Consider the following 21,515-nt stretch of genomic DNA (forward strand, 5'->3'; position numbering starts at 1 on the left):
ACGTTTGAGCTTCTGCAAGAGCCAATCTGAGGTTCATTCTGGTGTGTTACGCAGCACGTTTGAGCTTCCGCAAAAACCAATGAGGTTCATTCTCGTGTTTGAGCTTCTGCAAGAACCAATGAGGTTCATTCTCGTGTTACGCAGCACGTTTGAGCTTCCTCAAGAACCAGTGAGGTTCATTCTCATGTTACGCAGCACGTTTGAGCTTACGCAAGAACCAGAGGTTCATTCTTGTGTGTTACGCAGCATGTTGGAGCTTTCTCAAGAACCAGTGACGTTCATTATTGTGTTACGCAGCACATTTGAGCTTCTGCAAGAACCAATGAGGTTCATTCTCGTGTGTTAAGAGGCATGTTTAAGCTTCTGCATGAACCAGTTAGGTTAATTCCAGTGTGTTACGCAGCACGTTTGAGATTCCACAAGAACCAATGAGGATCATTCTCGTGTCACACAGCACATTTGAGCTTCCGCAAGAGATTTGTTCTCGTGCGTCAAGCAGGTTCAGTTGAGCTTCTGTTTATGTTCGCTGATCAATGTTTATATGTAAATAAATTCAATCTGTTCATCATATAAAGCGATCAAGTCTCTTAATGTGATCCGATCATGAAAACAAATGAGGCCTTTTATTACTGTCATCACTCAAGGCTGTTGTAAGTTAAAAGAAGGGGGCTGACTTTTGTTACATTCATACATAAATTATTCAATCTGCTGTTTGAGAATCACACCTGTTAGTAAATACACTTGTCAATCCTAAACACTGCGTGAACACAAATGAAGATCTTTTTGGTGAAATCTGAGAGCTTTCTGTTCTATCCATAGACAGCTACACAACTACCACTTTGACGCTATAAAAAGTTCATTGAGAGATCGTAAAACTAATCCATATGAATTGAGTGGTTTAGTCCAAAACATTTTGAAGAGAGACAATTGCTTTATATGATGATCAGATATAATTTAGGCCTTTATTCCATATAAACATTTATCAACTCACTCATCAGTTGTGGTAAACTGAAGCTCAAGCATGTTCATTTGACATTTGAGAACCAATGAGGTTCATTCTCGTGTTACGCAGCACGTTTAAGCTTCTGCAAGAACCAGCGTGGTTCATTCTTGTGTTATGCAGGACGTTTGAGATTCCACAAGAACCAATGAGGTTTATTTTTGTGTGTTTTACGAGGCACATTTGAGCGTCTGCAAGAACCAGTGAGGTTCATTCTCGTGTTACGCAGCATGTTTGAGCTTCTGCAAGAGCCAATGAGGTTCATTCTTGTTACGCAGCACGTTTGAGCTTCTGCAAGAGCCAATGAGGTTCATTCTTGTTACGCAGCACTTTTGAGCTTCTTCAAGAACCAATGAGGTTCATTCTTGTTACGCAGCACGTTTGAGCTTCCGCAAGAACCAATGAGGTTCATTCTTGTTACGCAGCACTTTTGAGCTTCTTCAAGAACCAATGAGGTTTATTCTCGTGTTACGCAGCACTTTTGAGCTTCTTCAAGAACCAATGAGGTTCATTCTTGTGTTATGCAGCACATTTGAGCTTCCGCAAAAACCAATGAGGTTCATTCTCGTGTGTTACGCAGCACGTTTGAGCTTCTGCAAGAACCAATGAGGTTCGTTCTTGTGTTACGCAGCACATTTGAGCTTCCGCAAGAGATTTGTTCTCGTGCGTCAAGCAGGTTCAGTTGAGCTTCTGTTTATGTTCGCTGATCAATGTTTATATGTGAATAAATTCAATCTGTTCATCATATAAAGCGATCAAGTCTCTTAATGTGATCCGATTATGAAAACAAACAAAGCCTTTTATTACTGGCATCACTCAAGGCTGTTGTAAGACTTTTGTTACATTCATACATACATTATTCAGTCTGCTGTTTGAGAGTCACACCTGTTAGTAAATACACTTGTCAATCCTAAACACTGGGTGAACATTGCCATATATACATGACACAGAACCATGTTAAGCCATAGATAAAGAAATATTAATATAATAGATCATTTACATTATGAAAACACTTGTAATCAAACATATATTGGTGATGTGGCTAAAGTGAGTCTGTGGGTGACTAACATGGATGTTCTGTTTGTTAGTCCTGGATACAGCAGGACAGGAAGAGTTTGGAGCCATGAGAGAACAATACATGAGGACAGGGGAGGGCTTCCTTCTCGTCTTCTCTGTCACTGACCGGGGAAGGTGAGCAATGTTCCACTCATGTTTTCTCTCAACTTTCTCTCTTTCTTCCCCTTTCCCCTACATTGTCTGTCTCAGTTTCACTTTCATTCTGTTTTTGTCTTTCCATTTTTATTAATGCCCCCCCCCCCCCGCCCCCCACTCATTAACATTTTCTGTTACTGTAAAATTAGAGGCTTGCTAATTTATGCCCCAGGTTTTGTTGAGTGAAACCCAGCACATGCAAATAAACAGATCTCACACACATTGCAGTGTGTATGCTCGAGGAATTTGGTGTGTGATCAGCCATTTTGGGAGTGTTTGTGCCCTCTTAGGGTCCTTCCCACTTTGTGTTTATGCTGTAAACAGTCTTTCCTTCCTTCGTTTACATTACCCTGCTCAGAGCCGATGGCACCGGCTTCTCTGAACACACAATCTCGCAGTCTCTCCAGAGCCCATGACAAGCACTTCCTCCTCCTGCATGACATTTAAACTGCTCGAACTGTTAGAATCAACAGAGACCTCATATCAATGTCCTTCCTCCCCAGCACACACACACTGTTCTCCATATGATGGCTTCTAGCCGTCTTACAGCGTTACTGGAAAGTTTATTGGAAAGGCATGAGAACCAAGTGACCTTGTGTCATCCTGTGTACTGTAATGCAGTTCTGTGGCCCAAAACAGAGAGAGATAGCTGCTTTTCAGCTGGAAGGGTGGGATTGCATTACTTTTAGGTTTTGTAAGGAGGAAGAGCTCCGCTTTGTGGGTGTATGTGTCTGTACTTTCATTTCATTATTTCTGAAAATGCCCTTACTAGGGATGCATGATATGGTACCATTGGGGTTATCGGTCAATATGAAGGCTGATTTTTTTTTTTTATTAGTTCCCCTCAGGTTGACACCAGGTGTCTCAGCAAAATAACCACTGTTCCACCAATTTAAGAATGAGAAAGAGTCCCAAGACTTTTTGTCTCTACTTTGAACAATATATTTATTGATATATATATATATGATCGATCATCGTTTAAATTAACGATCAATTAATTTAGCCTTAATACTACAATATGCGTCTACTGTACTGACATATAGCCAACAGCATGACAGGATGTGAAAATACTGTTCCTCAAGCCATGTTCCTCAACAAATGAATGAGAAGGGTTTTAGTCTAAATAAATGGCTAGTAGGGTTGTAAAATGTGTCAATGTGATTGATCATTTAATTAAATTACTTATTTAATAATCAAATATAACGACTAATAAAACGTGTCCCCAACGCCGCCTCAGATGTGTGCTATTCAGAATGTGAAACTCCCATGTGGAGGGAAGCGCTTTGTACCAACATATTTGGGGACGGACACGTTTACTTAGTGGAGTAGGATTTTTCTTCATCTCTGGTAAGATAGCAATCATGATGATAAGTGTCTTCATTAATTATTAGGGGTGCAATGGATCGCAGTTGTAAGGACCAGGCCCCACGGTTCGGCACGCATGTGATTAGCAGATTAACTGCTAAGTAGAGTGAAAGTTTATCATTTGGATATGTTTTGTCTTGCCAATTTACACATTCAAATGATTTTAAACATGGAAGAAGAGGCGAAAATCTGGACTTGCGCGCTGTTATCTGTGCGCACACACTCACACACACACACCCGAAGCGTGCAGAGGGAGAGAGAAGCGTTTCAGACAGCGATCGAACACCGAATTGATTCCTCTTACGCTTTTACTTGCGCTTGCGGAGACATACAAAATGATGTCTCGGCAAGTATTCTCTCGGTTGTCGTAAGTGAACAGTTGAGAAAGAAACCGGATGTGTGTCAGTATTCGGTCTGCGCATTTAGTCTTAAAGTGACAGCAGCCTAATATTCCTGCTGTTGTCTGTGTCATTAATGTTAATAAAATAAAATAAAAACATCATCATCATCATCTACCTCCATAGAGAGAAAAGAAGATAGTGAGGAGAGCAGTCAGGAGGAAAGTGATGACGACAGCTTGTAGGATAAGTGTGCCGTGTAAAGTGTGAGAACCAAACAGCATCTCCAGGTGCTTCCTTGAGAACCAAACCAAAAACTTTGTGCACCCCGATTATATATACATATTTGCATATTTCTTTGTGTGTGTGTGAAAATGCACTGCAAGTTTCAAGCTGTTTGTTTGGGCCTTTTTTAATGGCCATGCATCACCTTGTTTCCCTCAGCTTTGAAGAGATCTACAAGTTTCAACGACAGATCTTGAGAGTGAAGGACAGGGATGAATTTCCCATGATTCTAGTGGGTAACAAAGCTGATCTGGAGCAACAGAGACAAGTGAGTGGCATGAATAACCTCAAGTACTGTCATTTCAGAAAGCATCACTGAATCACTATTGATATGAATGTTTTTAAACTCTTTGTCTGCACTGAAATCATAGCATGACTACTGTATCAATTGTAGAGCTTCTGTCTATATTGTTTGTTTTAAAATGACACATTTACATACTGTACACATACATGGAATACCCAGAGCACAATGTCACTGTTAAGAGATAATTAAATGTGGATGAAATTCAGTCTTGAAAATCAATGAAGAGCACTGAAAGGCTGAAAAATATCACAGAGAGCATGTCTCTTAAGGAGAGAGATATGGGGTTACTGAGTGCATTCTGCCATTGAAAGACACTCAGATGGTGTTACACTGCCACCTCGTGTCAGAACGGAGAACGTTCTAATTAACTGCATCAATTGCCTTTATTTTATGAATGGCAACTTATATAAGAGGTACTGTTTTATTCAGTATCTTATGAGAGGTACTGTTTAAATCAGTATAAGAGATACTGTTTTAATCAAAATCAAGCCAAAAGCAAAAATTGTGTTTAAAATGTTTTTATTTTAATTGAAGAGTGTTCATTTTTCAGGTTACTCAGGAGGAGGGCCAGCAGCTTGCCCGACAACTCAAAGTCACATACATGGAGGCCTCAGCTAAGATCCGTATGAATGTAGACCAGGCTTTCCACGAATTGGTCCGAGTCATAAGGTGAGTCTCTCATGCAATAACTGTGGAACCACCAGATGGTAGCAGCACTCAAACAGCAGACTGTTGTCGGAATGGAATACTAGCATACTGCATAATGTTTTTGGGAAAAAGTATGTAAATCGGTACATGTTTCAAACAGTATTATGCTACAGTGTTGTCACATCACCTCATTATGTTCTATATTTAATACAGCAAGCGCTGTTTTGTTATCACCTCAGAAATACATGTAGTTGTTTTATTCATTTTTGACCCAATTTTATATGTAAAAAATGTCTTTCATTTTGACAGTCCGTTCAGATAGTTAATAAAGAGATCACTGCTGGTTCTTTAATTTATGTGTCATAGTAGAAATGGAAGACCAAATCAAGCATATTGCATTGAGGGATAAAATGTCATGCGCATACTGAGCATTATACTTGCTTACATTTGATTTTATTTCAGCTTTAAAGGGTTAGTTCACCCAAAAATGAAAATTCTGTCAGTAATTACTCACCCTCATGTTGTTCCAACCATGTAAGTCTTTCGTTCATCTTCGGAACACAAATTAAGATATTTTTGATGAAATCTGACAGAATTTTGACTCCTCCATAGGCTTCCAGTGTGACCGAAACTCACCGGCCCAGAATAGTTATTAAAACATCGTTAAAATAGTCCAAGTAACTACAGTGGCACTACATTAAGTTTATCATGCGACGAGAATACTTTTTGTGCGCAAAAACAAACAAAAATAACGACTTTATTCCACTTTTCATTTCCTTCTCTCTGGGCCTCGTAGTGTTTTTGCGCTGCGCGTCTGTGTTGCACGTCATCACGCAACACACACATGACCGGCGTCGGCCAATAGTGAGCCTACGTGGTGACGTGTAACACAGACGCGCTGCGCAAAAACACTACGCGAACCAACTAGACATCCAGAGAGAAGGAAATGAATAGTGGAATAAAGTCGTTATTTTTGTTTGTTTTTGCGCACAAAAAGTATTCTCGTCGCTTGATATACTTAAGATTGAGCCACTGGAGTCACTTGGACTATATTAACGATCTCTTTAATAACTTTTCTGGGCCAGCAAGTTTCGGTCACACTGGAAGCCTATGGAGGAGTGAAACATGGCTCAGATTTCATCAAAAATATCTTAATTTGTGTTCCGAAGATGAACGAAGGTCTTACGCGGTTGGAACAACATGAGGGTGAGTAATTACTGACAGAATTTTAATTTTTGGGTGAACTAACCCTTTAATTAAATGACCAAAAATGAGTTTTAGTTTAACAATAACTAAATAAATTGAAATAAATTCCATTAGGAGCCAAGTGTTTCGGATGACGTCTAAAGGCATATCTTGAGTTAAGCTTAAAGGGGTCATATAATGCCATTTTTGTACAAGCTAATATGATTCTTTAGGGTCTAAATTAAAAGTTTGTAATATACTTTAATTAAAAATTCTCATTAGTATTGTAAGAAAACACTAATTTTACCTGGTCAAAAACAGCTCTGTTTTCAGCATGCCGTTTAAGTGCATGTGTCTTTAAATGATAATGAGCTTTGCTCACCCCGCCCCTCTGTTCTGTGCGTACACCGTTTTTAATAATAACACAATAACCATAACGCGTTGTTCATTATAAACGTGGGATTATGAATTATATTGAGAACGTCGTACATAGAAAACATGCCGTAATGTACCTGAGTGTAAACCTTAGCCGCATTCATCGTGAAGCGTGCAGCAAGCGATTTTCAAAGATTAATATAAAGGTTAATAAAACGTTACACTCACTTCTTCTTCTGGAGGTTCAGCAGGAACACGAATAGTTGGTACCGATCCTTTTTTCAGGAGCAGCTTCTTAGCAAAACCAGCTTTGCGGGTCTGTGTTGAAACGCTGCTGTCAATCAACAATCGTGGGAGGGGCGTCCGACCGTGTGACGTCACAAAATCGAACGGCTTGATTTGAGAGAGGGGAAAACATATAAGAAGATTAAAAAAAAAAAACACTGGATGGATTTTTATCATTACATGATGGTTGTGTACAGGCACTGCCAACACACATTTCAGTACAATCAACTTGTAAAAGTGCATGTACCATTATATGACCCCTTTAAAGATTTGTACACTGAGTAAGACATGATTGTTACATCCTCTCACAGGAAGTTCCAGGAGCAAGAGTGCCCACCCTCGCCGGAGCCCACGCGCAAAGAGAAGGATAAGAGCGGCTGCCATTGTGTGATTGTCTAATTGGCCTCTCACTGCCGCCACTCACCCAGCTGCTGTCACCGGTCCCTGCCCCACACCCTGCCTTCTGACATCACGTCCTGTGCGGATGAACTCGCTGCCTTTCTACATGTGCATGTCTTCAAAACAGCAGTGTCTCTCATAGCCTTATCAGGGGCATTTGTGCCTCTAGGACTTCACTACTAGAAGAACCAAACTGACAAAATCTTGATCGAACTCACCATTCTACCTTCAACTAGAGTACTGACATCAGTGTGACCTAGAATATGGTAATCGTGCCCCCAACACTAAACATCGCTTCGTACAAATTTGCTATAAAACACACACAATTCCTTTTTTTGTATTTTGAAGGATTTTTTTTCTCTTGCCTTGTGACATTTGTACTTTTGCTGAGATGAAAAGACTAAACGAAACACCATTGGGATTGCAGAGGACATTTAGTCACCGATCTAGAGTGAGATGATGTTCTGAAGCTTGTGTGTGTGTGTGTGTGTGTGTGTGTGTGTGTGTGTGTGTGTGTGTGTGTGTGTGTGTGTGTGTGTCGTGCCATATCTGTTTTTACTTCCATATGCTAAGCAGCGATTGTACATAATTGAAGATTCGTGTGAGTTGAGGCCACCTTTATAACGACAAAAATCAGTTGCAGAGTACCGTGTGTGAGGTTGAACAGCTTGTTTTGACATGAATTAACACATTAATGTACTCGCAGATATGTACATAGCCTTTAACATGCCAATTTTGTCAGCAGTGAAGTCAGATTCCCAACTTCTTGTTTGATCAAGATGCCTTTTTTCCCGTCTTTTTTGTTTGCATTGTAAGACTTCTTGGCATGTATGGATTTGATTCTTTTAAAGGGATAGCTCACCTAAAAATGAAAATTCATTTACTCACCCCCATGTGTTCCAAAGCTAATATGGTAGGCCTATGGTTTAATGTTAGAAAGCAAGGAAATTAAGACAGCCATAAATATTAGAAGTGTAATTTTACTGTTGTTCTTTAAAATGCAATTATTATTATATTATAAAATATTAATAATGTTAAATACAATAGTAATATATTTCTTTATTAATTACATTTTTATAATGAAAAAATAATACATTTAAATGTCATGTTGAATGGGGGATGACACTATTTCTCTTCTTTTTTGTCCTTAGCTGAGTGATTACACAATGTTGTTTTAGGCCAGAAACAGATTTGGAACGACATGGGAATTTTCATCTTTGGTTGAACTATCTATATTGTAGCCAGATTGTTGAAGCCTTCTTGACTCTCAGCTCTGATTTCTACAGACTATCTTCAGACTCAGGTTGCTCCATTTACAGTGTTTTCACAATGTGCTGACGATGTCTGCTCGCTCAGAGCACAATAGGTTGTCTGTTCTCTACTAGGTACCCCACCAAGATCGATGACACTGAGAAGTAGTCTCTGAAATAGTGTCTTTCTCTGGCCTTGCATTTCAATTCACTTTTACACTGTTTTTTTTTTTTTTTTCAGTTTGGAAACGTATTTAAGTGACTGAAACAGTGTGAAGACTCTGTTTCAAGGGGACAGTTGAACTGCTGACATCACAGGCACCTTTTAAGCATCTTTTCATGAATATGATCAGAGAAAATCCTCTTTTTTTAAAAAATATCATACATCAGACATCCACATTCCCTCAAGACTGTTTTTTATTTAATATGGTTTGACATCTCTGTGACGTTCACACTCAAATCTAGTATTTCTCATCTGACAGGTGATAATTTTTTTTCCTGCCTTCATACTCCAAAGGTTCATATCACTATTGCATCATGTCACGTTTTATTTTCGTCTTCCTTTTTTTCCAGAGTGCATTTCTGTATGAGGGATACAAACTGTTTTAGTTTTTGTGTTTTATCATCATGTAATATAAGAAAAAAAGATGGAAGTGATCTTCTGAATGGACATGATTAAATGTTTTTACTATATACTTTTATACATTATTTTCTTATCAGACTAGTTAATGAGTATTTTTATATGTTTGTAAGTGAAAACGCTCTCGCGGCACAAATGTGTATATGTAAAGAGGAGTATTTAATTATATCTCGTTTTTGTTTTTAACTGAAAAAAGGCCAATGTATGTTGAACTGTGGTCCTTTCCTGCTTTCGGTGGAGTGAAGCCGATAACTCGCGCAAATAGTCGTCCACCTCATAGCCTAAAACGCTTCACCAGTGATCACTGGGTCAACCCTTTTGTGATGACTCGGGTTCATATCCTTCCCAAAACCTTGTCCATTACCAGATACCAGTTATCATCAAAACAGATCAAAACGAAAGCTAGTAGGAACCGAAGTGCATGACTCTTCCTCTTCCCAGAGTCTGTGTACATCTAATCCATACTGTGTTTTATTTGTCACATCTTTTCCTCCCCCTGTATAGCCTCTGGTGCTATAATAAAATATATGATTTATCTGTGAGATATTATTTTTGCTTTTCCTTACCGAGGAACGACGGTACGTGTTGCACAAAATTATAGCTTTCGTTCTTTAAATCGACATTGAATAACAAGCGCCACCATGTGACAAGTAGATTGTTATTTTGCTGTCCTTAAGCATGTCCCCTGTGATTTACAAAACTTCTGTGCTTTTCTTGGGCGGTGTTCCGGTAATGAGCTGTATGATAACTTATGTCACAAGCTTGTTCCGATTGTTATTGAATCTGCTGTCTATTCTTCTGTGAGATCTAAGTGTTAGGTAACATTGTGATGGACGAGGGTATCTTATCATCTTTATGAATTAAGAGGATCGGCTTAAGAAAAGCTGTTGTTCTGCTCATGTCATGACAGTTATACAACTAAAGTAATGGAATTGAATCAATGCAGTGACAGCTTTATATGAGTTGTTTACTATCGATTGTAAATGAGAACGTACAGTCACTATAAACGTTCACTTAGACAGGCCTTGAATGGCAAGGGCTGAGGTTCCCAAAAGCGTAGATTGTAGAGGCGATTGGTGCCAATAGTTCTATGTTCTATGATCTACTTAGGCTGCAATGATTTTAGGAAACACAGCCCAGGATGGTTTTGATACCAGTGAAGCTTATGATGATGCCACCCTACACTCTTTTCTATATATTCCAAGGGTTCTTGACTCAGTTTTATGGTAACCCTTTATGCCCAAAAGGTTCTATATAAGGATTTATTTCTTTGTAATAAAGTCTGTTTACAAGCTGTTTAATTCATAAAATGTAATCAAAATAATAACTGAATTAAAACTACATCCATAAACTGATCCATGATGAGAACCTCTAAAATGGTTTATATATGAAGCGCCTGTTCTTTAAGGTTCTATATAGAACCTTTTCTTCTAAGAGTGTATTACTGAACAGCGTTACATTAACATTACAGTAAGTACAGGATTTACAGAACTGAAGTCATGCAGTTCTGAACTATGATGTCGTCCATTGGTTTGGTCGGTTTCAGTCGAATTAATTTTCTCATACTCCTTTTAACAAGTGACAAAGAGGCTTGGAGAACAAACACATTCTGAGCATTAACACCCTGACAAAATGGAAAACACAGACTGTCTGATTTACTCAATCATATTTGTGATCTACACAACAAAATTCTTGATTTCTATGCTTTTGATTAATGTAATTCTCTAAAGTGAGCAATCTACTGGATTCTATTATGTAGGATGAATGCGAAGAAGTCAAGTACGCAAAAATATTTTTTGCTTTTGACATTTCTGAAACTGCTGTTTCCAGCATGTATTGATGGGGACAGTAAAAATGTTAAAATTACAAATTATTTCATGTGAAATGGGGGAGACTTGATGTTTAATGTTTAATCATTCATTTACACTGGTTACCACTGAAGCTTTTTCCAAGGAATATTTGTGTAAGGAATAATGACGACGGGCCGTTTAATTATTAGAAAATAATGCACACCAAGGTGGTAAGAGAGCAGGAGAAAGAAGAGTATGCTTTCCGTACATAATAAAACGTAATTTTGTGTCAAAAAAACATGGAAATAATTTGTCGTTTTTATCCTATTGTTTACTATATTTATTTGCTTGGTCAGTGTCATTGTGGGTTTTGGTTCTTTTGCTGTTGTATGCTGTATGGACCTTTGAAATAACTGAAATCATTTGGCGAAGTGATATGGAACTGTAATGCGGTCAAGATCTGCCTGGAACTATACTTTAGCTGTGCGTTTCCCTGAAAATAATTACAAACCTTAGAATGTTTGTCCAATCAGATTCAATCATTCAACAGCCCTGCAGTATAATGTCTTATAATTCAGTGATGAGACAAAATCCTATCAAATTGATTGAATAAATTAATCCTGTCAGGGAACTATATAAAATCATTTTTGAGACTGTTTATTGGGTCTATTAAACTATTTAATTCTAAGATTTGAAGTTATTTGAACAAATTATGTTTGTGTTCTTGATTGATTCACATGTAACAAATGTACATGATGAAATCATGACTTTTTTTTCCAGACTTTAAATGCTCTTAATGCATAAAAATGTTTAACCTCATATGACAAACGTGAAAGTCTTCAAAAAGGGATTTGCATAAATGTATTCTCTGGGTTGTATTTTTGTTGTGGCATTTGCAGTGCGTGGGTGAGTGCGGTGTATACTTGTTAGCATCACCATGGGTGACAACACACATTGACATGGACAAGTGGGCTTTAATAATCACAAACACCTCTTGGCAATGAAGGCTTATTATAGGGAATATGAAAATGAGCATCGGTGTGCCAATCAGGTATAAGCAATTTGTCTGGTCTGGAATGGAATGGCAGCTTAAAACACTTTCCTGTCACCCTGATTAAGTATTCGACAAAAGTGTTGATGTTCTTACGGGCTCAGAATGTGCCTTAGACTGTCTAGACCCTATTAGAACTGTTGTTTGGGAGACCGCTTTGTGTTCTTTGAGCACAACTGAGTCATGAACGGGTGGATTGACAGCTTATTGTCACTGGACTTGCAAATATATGTTTGAAGCTCGGCTTACCTTAGTGCATGTATGGCAAACCAGAGATTTGAGTTTCACCCTGGTGATAGCGACCTTATTTAGACATCAAATCTGTGATATCTGGCTGAGTATAAAGAGTCACTGGAAAATTGTGACCTATGAACCATCAGGTCTAACTTACCCTTTCCTATAAATCTTCCAGTTTTTTTATTCTGTGACTATCCTTTCACACCATCTATAGAATCGATTTCTCAGCTGCGCAGCATACAGTATATCTGACACAACTCCCAAGTTGCTCTTTGTAGAAATTAAGTTTTATTCACGGCCGGGACATCACTGGCCACAACAACCAAGTGAGTCTCTCTGAATAGAAAGATACATGTACATTTAAATCATACAGTTGATTAAAAATCAATGTCACTCAAGTCTTCTTCACTGCGATTCGTTCTGGTGATTGGTTTGTAATGATCTTAGCTAATCGTATGACTGTTAGTTCTACTGTGTTAAGCACTTTTTGGTTAAGTATATATGGCCTTTGACCTGAGCATCCTTAGTCTGCATTTCTCTGTACATTTAATGTTGAAAATACCCATTACATAAAATATTTCTATCACAGATGACTTAATTTTTATTCAAACTTTTTAAGGATAATTTCAGTTGCTACCAATTTTTGGTCTTTATTTTTAAATAAATGTAAGATTAAAGTTTGAAAATCCTGCATTAACTTACATTGACAGAATGTTAAGGGCTTTTGTAAATAAAAATTCTAAATTCAATCTGTTCATCATATAAAGGGATCTTGTCTCTTCAGAATATTTTGGACTAAACTGCTCAATTCATATGGATTAGTTTTGCAATCTCTTTTTGAAATTTTTTTTAAGTGTCAAAGTAGAAGTTGCGTAGCTGTCTATGGAGAGTACAGAAAGCTCTCAGATTTCATCAAAAAGATCTTCATTTGTGTTCTGAAGATGAACTGAAGTCTTGCGGGTTTGGAACGACACGAGGGTGAGTAATTAATGACAGAATTTTCATTTTGGGGTAAATCACTTTAAGTGAATTTTGGACTCAATATTCTTTGTGTGTTTCTGTTAAAAAATTGTATTTACAGACATTAATTCATTTTGATTTGTGATGTAAAAAAAATATTGTTTACATTCTGAAGTGATGAGGTAAAGATCACCCCCCCTCATATTTGCTGCAGAAGAGTTTACTTTTTACTATTTTATTTGTCATTCATTTTTCAGTTATTGTCAAAATGCACAATTTTACATCAAACATTTAACTTTCGTATTTTAGGTAACACACAATAAGGTTTCATTTGTTAACATTGGCTAGTTAGAATGAGCTACGAATGAACAATACAGTTTAATAATCTAATATTTTCTTCTCATATTTTATAATCTTATGTTAATTTCAACATTTCTACTATATTTGTAAATCAAAAGTTGTATCTGTTAACATTAATACACTGTGAACTAACACAAACATTAACATTTTTGTTAACATTAACAAAGATTAATTAATGCTGTAAAATCACATTGCTCATTATGTTATTTAATGCATACCCTTTAATGCATAGTAAGAAAAGAATACTATGGAAGTCAATGGGTACCATCCACTGTCTGGTTACCAACATTCTTTAAAATATATTTTGTGTTCAACAGAAGAAAGAACCTCATACAGGTTTGGAACAACACGAGGTAAATGATGACAAATTTTTCATTTTGGTAGAACTATCCCTTTAACTAATGTTAACAAATGATACCTTTGAAAGTGTTACCATAACTATTTTACATATAGCTTACCTTTTAAAAATAGGCCTAAATTATTAAAATGATAAATTGTTTTGTAGTATTATACATTTTATAAAAAATATTAGATGACAGCTGGGATTTCTGAGGCCTTTGTGCCAGAAGCTGTGCTTCATTTTATGTTATGTTTCTGCTTGAACAATTAAATGTATTTTCCCAAATATTATAGGCCTATTGTCTGATGCATCATCATAATGCATGCCACATGTTACACATGTAAGTATTGCCTAGAAGCAATACTTTACCTTCTACAATAGAGAGACAAGTCAATTGGCTGCTTCTAATTAATTTATTTATTTATTTTTATTGAAAAGACGCGAGGTTCCTAATAGCCTACTCTGCCAACAACAACAAAAAAATCGGATATCTGCGATATTTCGTTCAAGAAAGAAAATCTAAACGTGTGCGCTCATTTTAACAACTGACATTTCCCCTCTCACAGCCAGTGGTTCAGTCCACCTATTTTAAACCCCTCAACCAAACAGCTCCCCACTAGAAGCATCTAAAGACGTTCACTGTAGCGAAGACGAGGATTTAACACAAGACACCAACAATATTATACGGCTCGGTGTCGCTGCGTAATCGAGCAGTTGTTGACCGCAGATGGCCATGGACGGACTGAGCAACAATAAGAGCATGTCATACAGTCGATGGAGTTATGACAGGTAAGCACGCCTTCAGCATGTAAACAGACTGTAAAAATCTGTGTTTATGTGCGTGTTAAATAATTCGTATGATCAAAGTAAACGCGACGAGAAACGCGAGCAGCCAAACCAACGTACCCGGTCGTTCTTAACGGTGAGAGAAGACGCTGATTTTAACGACATAAGTTGTGTACAAAGTTCGTGATTTGTCTGAGGAAAAACAACAAATGGCTTCTTTTAGTGAAAAAGAGTTATCGTTTGCTAACCTGATGCTGTATTTTGGTTTTCCTGTTCACAAAGGCGCTTGTAACAGCGAGTAGAATTTTTCTGATTTGACAGCTGAATGGAGAATTGACCACATGTCTTCAGTCAATCACCACATGACTGAAACCTAACGGTCGTTTTTGTTTTAAAAACGGTTACCACGTATCAACATTGCTTTGGTGAGCCAAATGTCTCGGTTCTATTTCAACACGTGCTTTTTCCAGCGCATCTCTCGTGTATTTATTAGTCTAGCTTCAGCATCCTCTCAGCTCCACTGTCAGCATCCCAATTCTCTACAGGCGTCATGAAATCTGCCTCAGTGCCTCTCCTTATGAACCAGAGGAAGATACTTGAGATCATCATGTCTGCAGTAGGTGACACATTTGAAAACCCAGGATGTGATTGGTATGCTATGACTGCTCTCTCACTGCTCCCCAGAGGAACTACAGAAAGATCCTCTATGCACACAATAGTAAATCATAAATAAATAAAAACTATAGGATAATAAAATTCTGGCCATTACAATAAGCCATTCATAATTTTGATCATTACCATATAGATGACAAAAAGTCTCATCTGATTTTTAATTTGTTTTTTTACCAATTTAATCAACAATGGTGACATTGTAATATTTGCCAACTGAATTGTAATTGGTCTTGTATTTCTTTGCAGACATAAATTGTTATAATTAAGTTGTTATTATGAGTACGTCTTTGGTTAAAGGACAATGCCACTATGGCAGATGTAGTAAGTCTGGGATTGTATTTATGTATACACACCCGCATACCAAAAACCCACTCTTCATCAGTATCGAGGGGTACACATGTTCTGAAAGTACACGATTTCGGACGCAGTATCTGACCCTCCATCTCTCTCCTCCAAGACCCTTTTGGCATAGTTCAGAGTCTGCGGATGCATGTGGGTGATAGGGCACAGAGGTAGGCTAAATGGAGGAAGTGTTCCTATGGCAAAGACAGCGCTTCAGAGAACAGCTGGTGCTTCTCCTCCAAACAAAGGGAATACTATCCATCACTGAGCACCGTCTCTGATGAATGGATAAAAGAGACAATACCTGCCAGAACATCAGGCTGGACACATCCCAGATCATAGTTCTGTATGATGCGCAGCGACAAAGCAGCACAATGTTTTGTTCAGCTGACAGTAATCCTTTCAACTGTGCAGTAAAACATTCCTCTCACCCCTTTTAATTTAGCCTACCTGCCATTAAATCAGCTCCAGAATGATGCCTTGAGCTGGTTTGGGATTTAATGGAAGTATGGCGCTGATTACAGTGCACAGATCATGCAGGCATTACAGTTGTCAGCCCTCCTCGTCAGGTCTGGAACTGCTCTCAGGCAGTCTAATCAACAACCCTGTGTCCCCATTAACACAGCTGTAACACCCAGGTGTTTGGTGCAGATTGTTTTCAGCACACAGGCAAACTTCAATAGATGTAGTTAAGCACTTTTATATTTCTGTTAAAGAGAGGGGAGTCTGCTCCAATTATCCAAATAAATGTCAAGTGATCTCATTAGGAAGCTGATAATATGTCTCACAATGGCTGTTAGGCAGACCTGGTGATCATTTATTCATGCTTTTTTCCCTTTCCACAGTAGTCATAGGGAGTATGCAATCAATGCGTGTAATTGACCCTTTGCTAAGCTCAGCCTGCTTTGTTACTGCTGCTAACTCCAACCAGCTTTACAGAACATCCTATAGGAAAGAACTTGAGAACACTGGCTGCATCCGAACACTTCCCAACTATAGACCTTATGTAGCCCTACCCCTTTTCAGTGCTGCACTTGTTGTGTTGTCTTCCAGTTTGTATTTCCACAGCACAAAGGTACGATCTTACGGATTTATGAATGAACCGCTCGTTTTAAAACCTTTCGTTAACTCTACAATAATTCAATCCACATCACCTCATCTAATTACTCTTCAACAGCAATGCCATAGAAATACACAGAGCTACTGCAAAGACAAAATTCTAAAGATGGCTGTGCGCTTGTTTCTCTGGCGCTTAAGGTCTATATATCAGGCGAAAAAACGAAACACTTTACTATCCCATGATGCAACGGTTGTGAACCACATTTAAACTGTAAGTCACATGACAATGACGACATGACCAATATGTCCGGATTACATACACTACATAAATTTATATTTTATAAAACATTTTTTTTTTAATGGTCGCAAAGTAAACATTTATTCAAAAGAAGTACCTGCTCAAAGAGTATGCCATTTCAAATGCTGCCTCTGTGATTTTCAAGGCCTGACTGTGGACAAGAGGAGCTGGGGATGGAGGAGGGTAATTAGTTCCTGAGCAACACGATAAAGCTGATGATAATACTGAATGGACCTTATGCTGTGACAGGTGTTGTATTCCTATAGGTAGATGTGGATCAGCTGAGAGTCTAATTGCTAACATTTCAAGTTTTGAATCTAATATTTATATTTTATTTTATTTCAGTTAAAGGGTTAGTTCACCCAAAAACAAACAAAAATAACGACTTTATTCCACTATTCATTTCCTTCTCTCTGGGCCTCGTAGTGTTTTTGCGGTGCGCGTCTGTGTTGCACGTCAACACGCATCACACACATGACCAGCTTCGACCAATTGTGAGCCTACGTGGTGACGTGTAACACAGACGCGCTACGCAAAAACACTACGTGAACCAACTAGAGGCCCAGAGAGAAGGAAATGAAAAGTCGTTATTTTTGTTTGTTTTTGCGCACAAAAAGTATTCTCGTCGCTTGATATACTTAAGATTAAGCCACTGTAGTCACTTGGACTATATTAACGATCTCTTTAATAACTTTTCTGGGCCAGCAAGTTTCGGTCACCTAGCAGCCTATGGAGAAGTGATCCAGCTCTCAGATTTAATCAAAAATTTCTTAATTTATGTTCCGAAGATGAACGAAGGTCTTACGGGGTTGGAACAACATGAGGGTGAGTAATTACTGACAGAATTTTCATTTTTGGGTGAACTAACCCTTTAACAAAAATTTTCAAAATAATTTTTGTTTTAGTCAACTATAACAATGTGGAGTAAGGAAAATAAAATACTGCTTATATCCTCTCAGGGTGCCTTGTGTCACTATTATAAGTGACCTAATAGTTTAAAACTATACAAACATGCAGTTCTTCCATGGACTGAGAAAATGTCGGATGGTAACAGTTAAGGCAGCGCTTAGCGAAGGTGCAGTTGTCTGATTCTTTTTTCACACTTTACTATAGTAAAAAATATTAGGACTGTGATGGTGCAGAATCGGTGGGAGGCACACACATTTCATATCATTCACTGCAGCACACTGACTGAATTCCAATAGGGGTTGAATCGCTCAGTGAATTACACAGAACATCTACTGTGTTATTCTGACAGATAAGTGGAACCATTGCATGACTTATGTAAAGCCACGCTCTCTATAAGGCAGATGCTTGATTTGTGGGATTAATTTCGTATCTCTGCTCAGAGCCAGTAGGATGGTTGAGATTGCTTGGGGGAAGAATTTCTCAATTTTTTCACCAGATTTTCTCAATTTTTTCACCTCAGAAAAGGTCTGTGTTACAGAGAGAGAGAGAGAGAGAGAGAGAGAGAGAGCTATCGTTAGCATTTTCATTCATCTCAGTGGCAGCTTGTGCTTGAACCCCCAGAAGTACTATCCTTTTTCTGACCCCCTGGTGGTTTAGTCTTTAGTGAGAGGTTTAGTAGCCCAAGGCCCACTTAAAAAATGAGTTGCACTGATAGCACTACAATCATATTGATTCTGATTTGTTATTGGTACCTGCTGAGGAAATCTTTGCAATCAAAAAATTTTTAAATAAATGCTGTTTGACACGTCTGCTAACAACATGATAGAAAATGTTCCTTGTGGTTGGACATTGTGTCAGAATCCCAGAACAAATACCTTTTTTTTAATGACTAGGCTAAGTTTTTGATCTTCGTCATTCGACAAATTTTACGAGGTGGCTAATCCGTACGAATTCATACGATTTCACTCGTACGGATTTGTACGATTTTTGCTAAATCGTACATATTTTACGAGTTGCCCAATTCGTATGAATTCGTACGAATGACCTACCTCTGACCCCGCCCCTAAACGTAACCGTCACTGGGGTTCAGACAAATCGAATCCGTCACATTTTACTCACTCGTACGAATTCGTATGAATTGGTCGTGAGATAGCGTAGGGTTAATTACAGGATATCCATGCCGGTCAACCTAAAGGCTAGGTAAATAATGTGTTCTCACTTCCTATCGACTTTTTGGAGCTTAGAGACCTTAGTCTGGCACAGGGGAGCAGATTTATAAGGCTTTATAAGGCTTTTTGTTGATTCTGCTCACAATGCAACTCTGATCTATACTGTGAGGAGAGCACATTGCCGTGTGTGTATGTGTGAGTGCAAATCTGTTGTTTTGTTTTAAACAGTAATAAGTGTTGTCTGTCAGGTCTGGCCCTTGGAGATGTGACCCCTGACATATCCTCAGTCTATATATGAAACATTTGAGACCGGTTTCTGTGGTAACATTGACCAGTGACTGAATCTAAACCTCCCATTTACTGCAACTCAACAATACATGCTCTAGTTCTGTTTCTTGGCTAATGGTCTTATGATGATAACAACAGTCATGCCTGTTTTTTTATTTTTTTATTAGGTCACCATTCAAATTATTGAAATTTCAACAATTGCTTGTTTTTATTAATAGACTGGCAGCTTTATGCCTTTATGATTTAGTGCACATTTTATTGAAATGCAAATTTATATGTACATTGTGTTTTTGAAATATTATATAAAAACTAGAAAGAAAGTGTTATTTTGCACCAGGTTCAATCATTTAACATCTGTAGCTTTTTTTTTTTTTTAAATTAATTATTTTATTATACAATTTTTCAAAATGTGACATTTAAGGTTTTTACATTATTATTAGCAAGAGATTATATATATATCAATATTATTTACACAATCAAATAACTATATTAATAAATATATTATTTAACTTAAAAGTGTTATAAGTGTTTCTTGTGGAAAACACACAAAGGAAACATACGCTGTTCTTTTGATTTCCTCTGTAAACTGTGAGCATAAGCCCTTTCTCCCTAATGGGCTGAAAAGGGGCACAGAACAGAGACTACTGCACTGCTCTAATTACTGTCTCAATAGTCAGAGATGTGGAGTTCGCAAGGGAAGTGCATTCGCAGGCTGGAATATTTTAAAACAGAATTGTTTAAAGCAGCAGAGAGAGAGAGATAGAAGATCTCACCCTAACGTCCCTGTAACACATCAAATATGAGTAACGTTACTCCAGCACCTAGTCTAATTCTGTCTGCTTCAAAATCGGTTCTAATTGTCTGATTGTGTCTGAAATGCAACTTTATTATAAATACTCTGGTTTTGATTTAATTACAACCAGTTACTCATCCACACATTAACTGTAAGACAGGGGAAAAAATAGAGAATTATTATGATAGATGATAATTAAGCCAAACCAGGCTGAAGGCATGTTGAGTAGTGTTAATTGTTTATTTATTTTTTATTCTTTCAGTTCACCTCAGAACCTTTCTGCCCATTAAATCTGAGGGCCCTGATTAATGTTCTCTGCTGGAAGGTAGTCAGTTGTGTGGGAGTAAACAGCTTTTTAAAATAAAAAGGCATTAGGTTGAATATGGAAGTAAAATAATGCCAAATGTTTTTGAAATAAATAAGCCTGTTGAATTGCACTACTTGGAAAAAAATATGCATTGCATTAACCATGCTTGCATTTTAATGCATTGTATTTTTAGGGCTTGCATTTTTATGGGCTGAAATTCAGCATGGTTGAATATTTAAGCTGTGACTATTTCAATTCAAAACATTTCAAACACATTTTCATTATTATAAATTCAATAATCCATATTCACCTTTCATATTTCACTTCCAAAATATTCAAACTGTTTAAAAATACAACCTATAATATTCAACAGGCAATTTTCGGTCCATTTTATTTCGCTTTGCAAATTCGCTTCCACAAATTCAGTGGTTCAAATTTGACAGTAAATTCAACGTTGACAATCCAGGAACTGCAGGAAAAGCAGTAGATTACCGAGCATAATTTCCATCTGCTGTTAGTCGAGCTCACCAGCAGGTGGTGCAAAAGTGCGTGTTGTTGACGAAGACCAGCAACAGTTATAGCAAGCCATTCATTCATAAAAACTCATTTACAGCAATGTAAGTGTATTTATGACTATTATGACGGCTGTTTTATGTTAAATTCAGTGTCTTCACGGTTACTTTTCCTGTGTAGCTTACATGCATCTTTCTCTACTGTGAACGAGATTATAATGTTATTCCCCCGATGCGGATGTACAGATCAATGTTACATTTGAGGTTGACATATATTTCTCTTGGTTGTTTAGTAGGGCTGGGACGATACACCTATCTCCCGATTCGATACTGTCACGACTCACGACGATACTTGG

The 21,515-nt window shown here is 37.7% G+C and overlaps 2 protein-coding genes across 4 annotated transcripts in view; both read left to right on the forward strand.

Moving 5' to 3' along the window:
- The window catches only part of rras2 (RAS related 2), a 53,516-nt gene extending 40,573 nt beyond the window's left edge, over positions 1-12,943 (forward strand). For both annotated transcript variants that reach the window (XM_079867496.1, XM_079867497.1), the window contains exons 3-6: positions 2,089-2,191; positions 4,360-4,468; positions 5,055-5,173; positions 7,309-12,943. In XM_079867496.1, the coding sequence (XP_079723622.1) occupies positions 2,089-2,191; positions 4,360-4,468; positions 5,055-5,173; positions 7,309-7,396 (419 nt within the window). In that variant the 3' untranslated portion in view covers positions 7,397-12,943. The remainder of the gene's footprint in view (positions 1-2,088; positions 2,192-4,359; positions 4,469-5,054; positions 5,174-7,308) is intronic.
- A 1,705-nt stretch (positions 12,944-14,648) lies between these two features.
- Positions 14,649-21,515, forward strand: part of tub (TUB bipartite transcription factor) — a 93,012-nt gene continuing 86,145 nt past the window's right edge. The window contains exon 1 of one of the 2 annotated variants that reach the window (XM_079865208.1): positions 14,649-14,813. In XM_079865208.1, coding sequence (XP_079721334.1) covers positions 14,752-14,813 — 62 coding nt within the window. In that variant the 5' untranslated portion in view covers positions 14,649-14,751. The remainder of the gene's footprint in view (positions 14,814-21,515) is intronic. The other variant, XM_079865210.1, reaches the window with a different exon arrangement.

This window comes from Squalius cephalus, assembly GCF_949319135.1.
Source record: "Squalius cephalus genome assembly, chromosome: 3".
Classification (NCBI taxonomy): Eukaryota; Metazoa; Chordata; class Actinopteri; order Cypriniformes; family Leuciscidae; genus Squalius; species Squalius cephalus.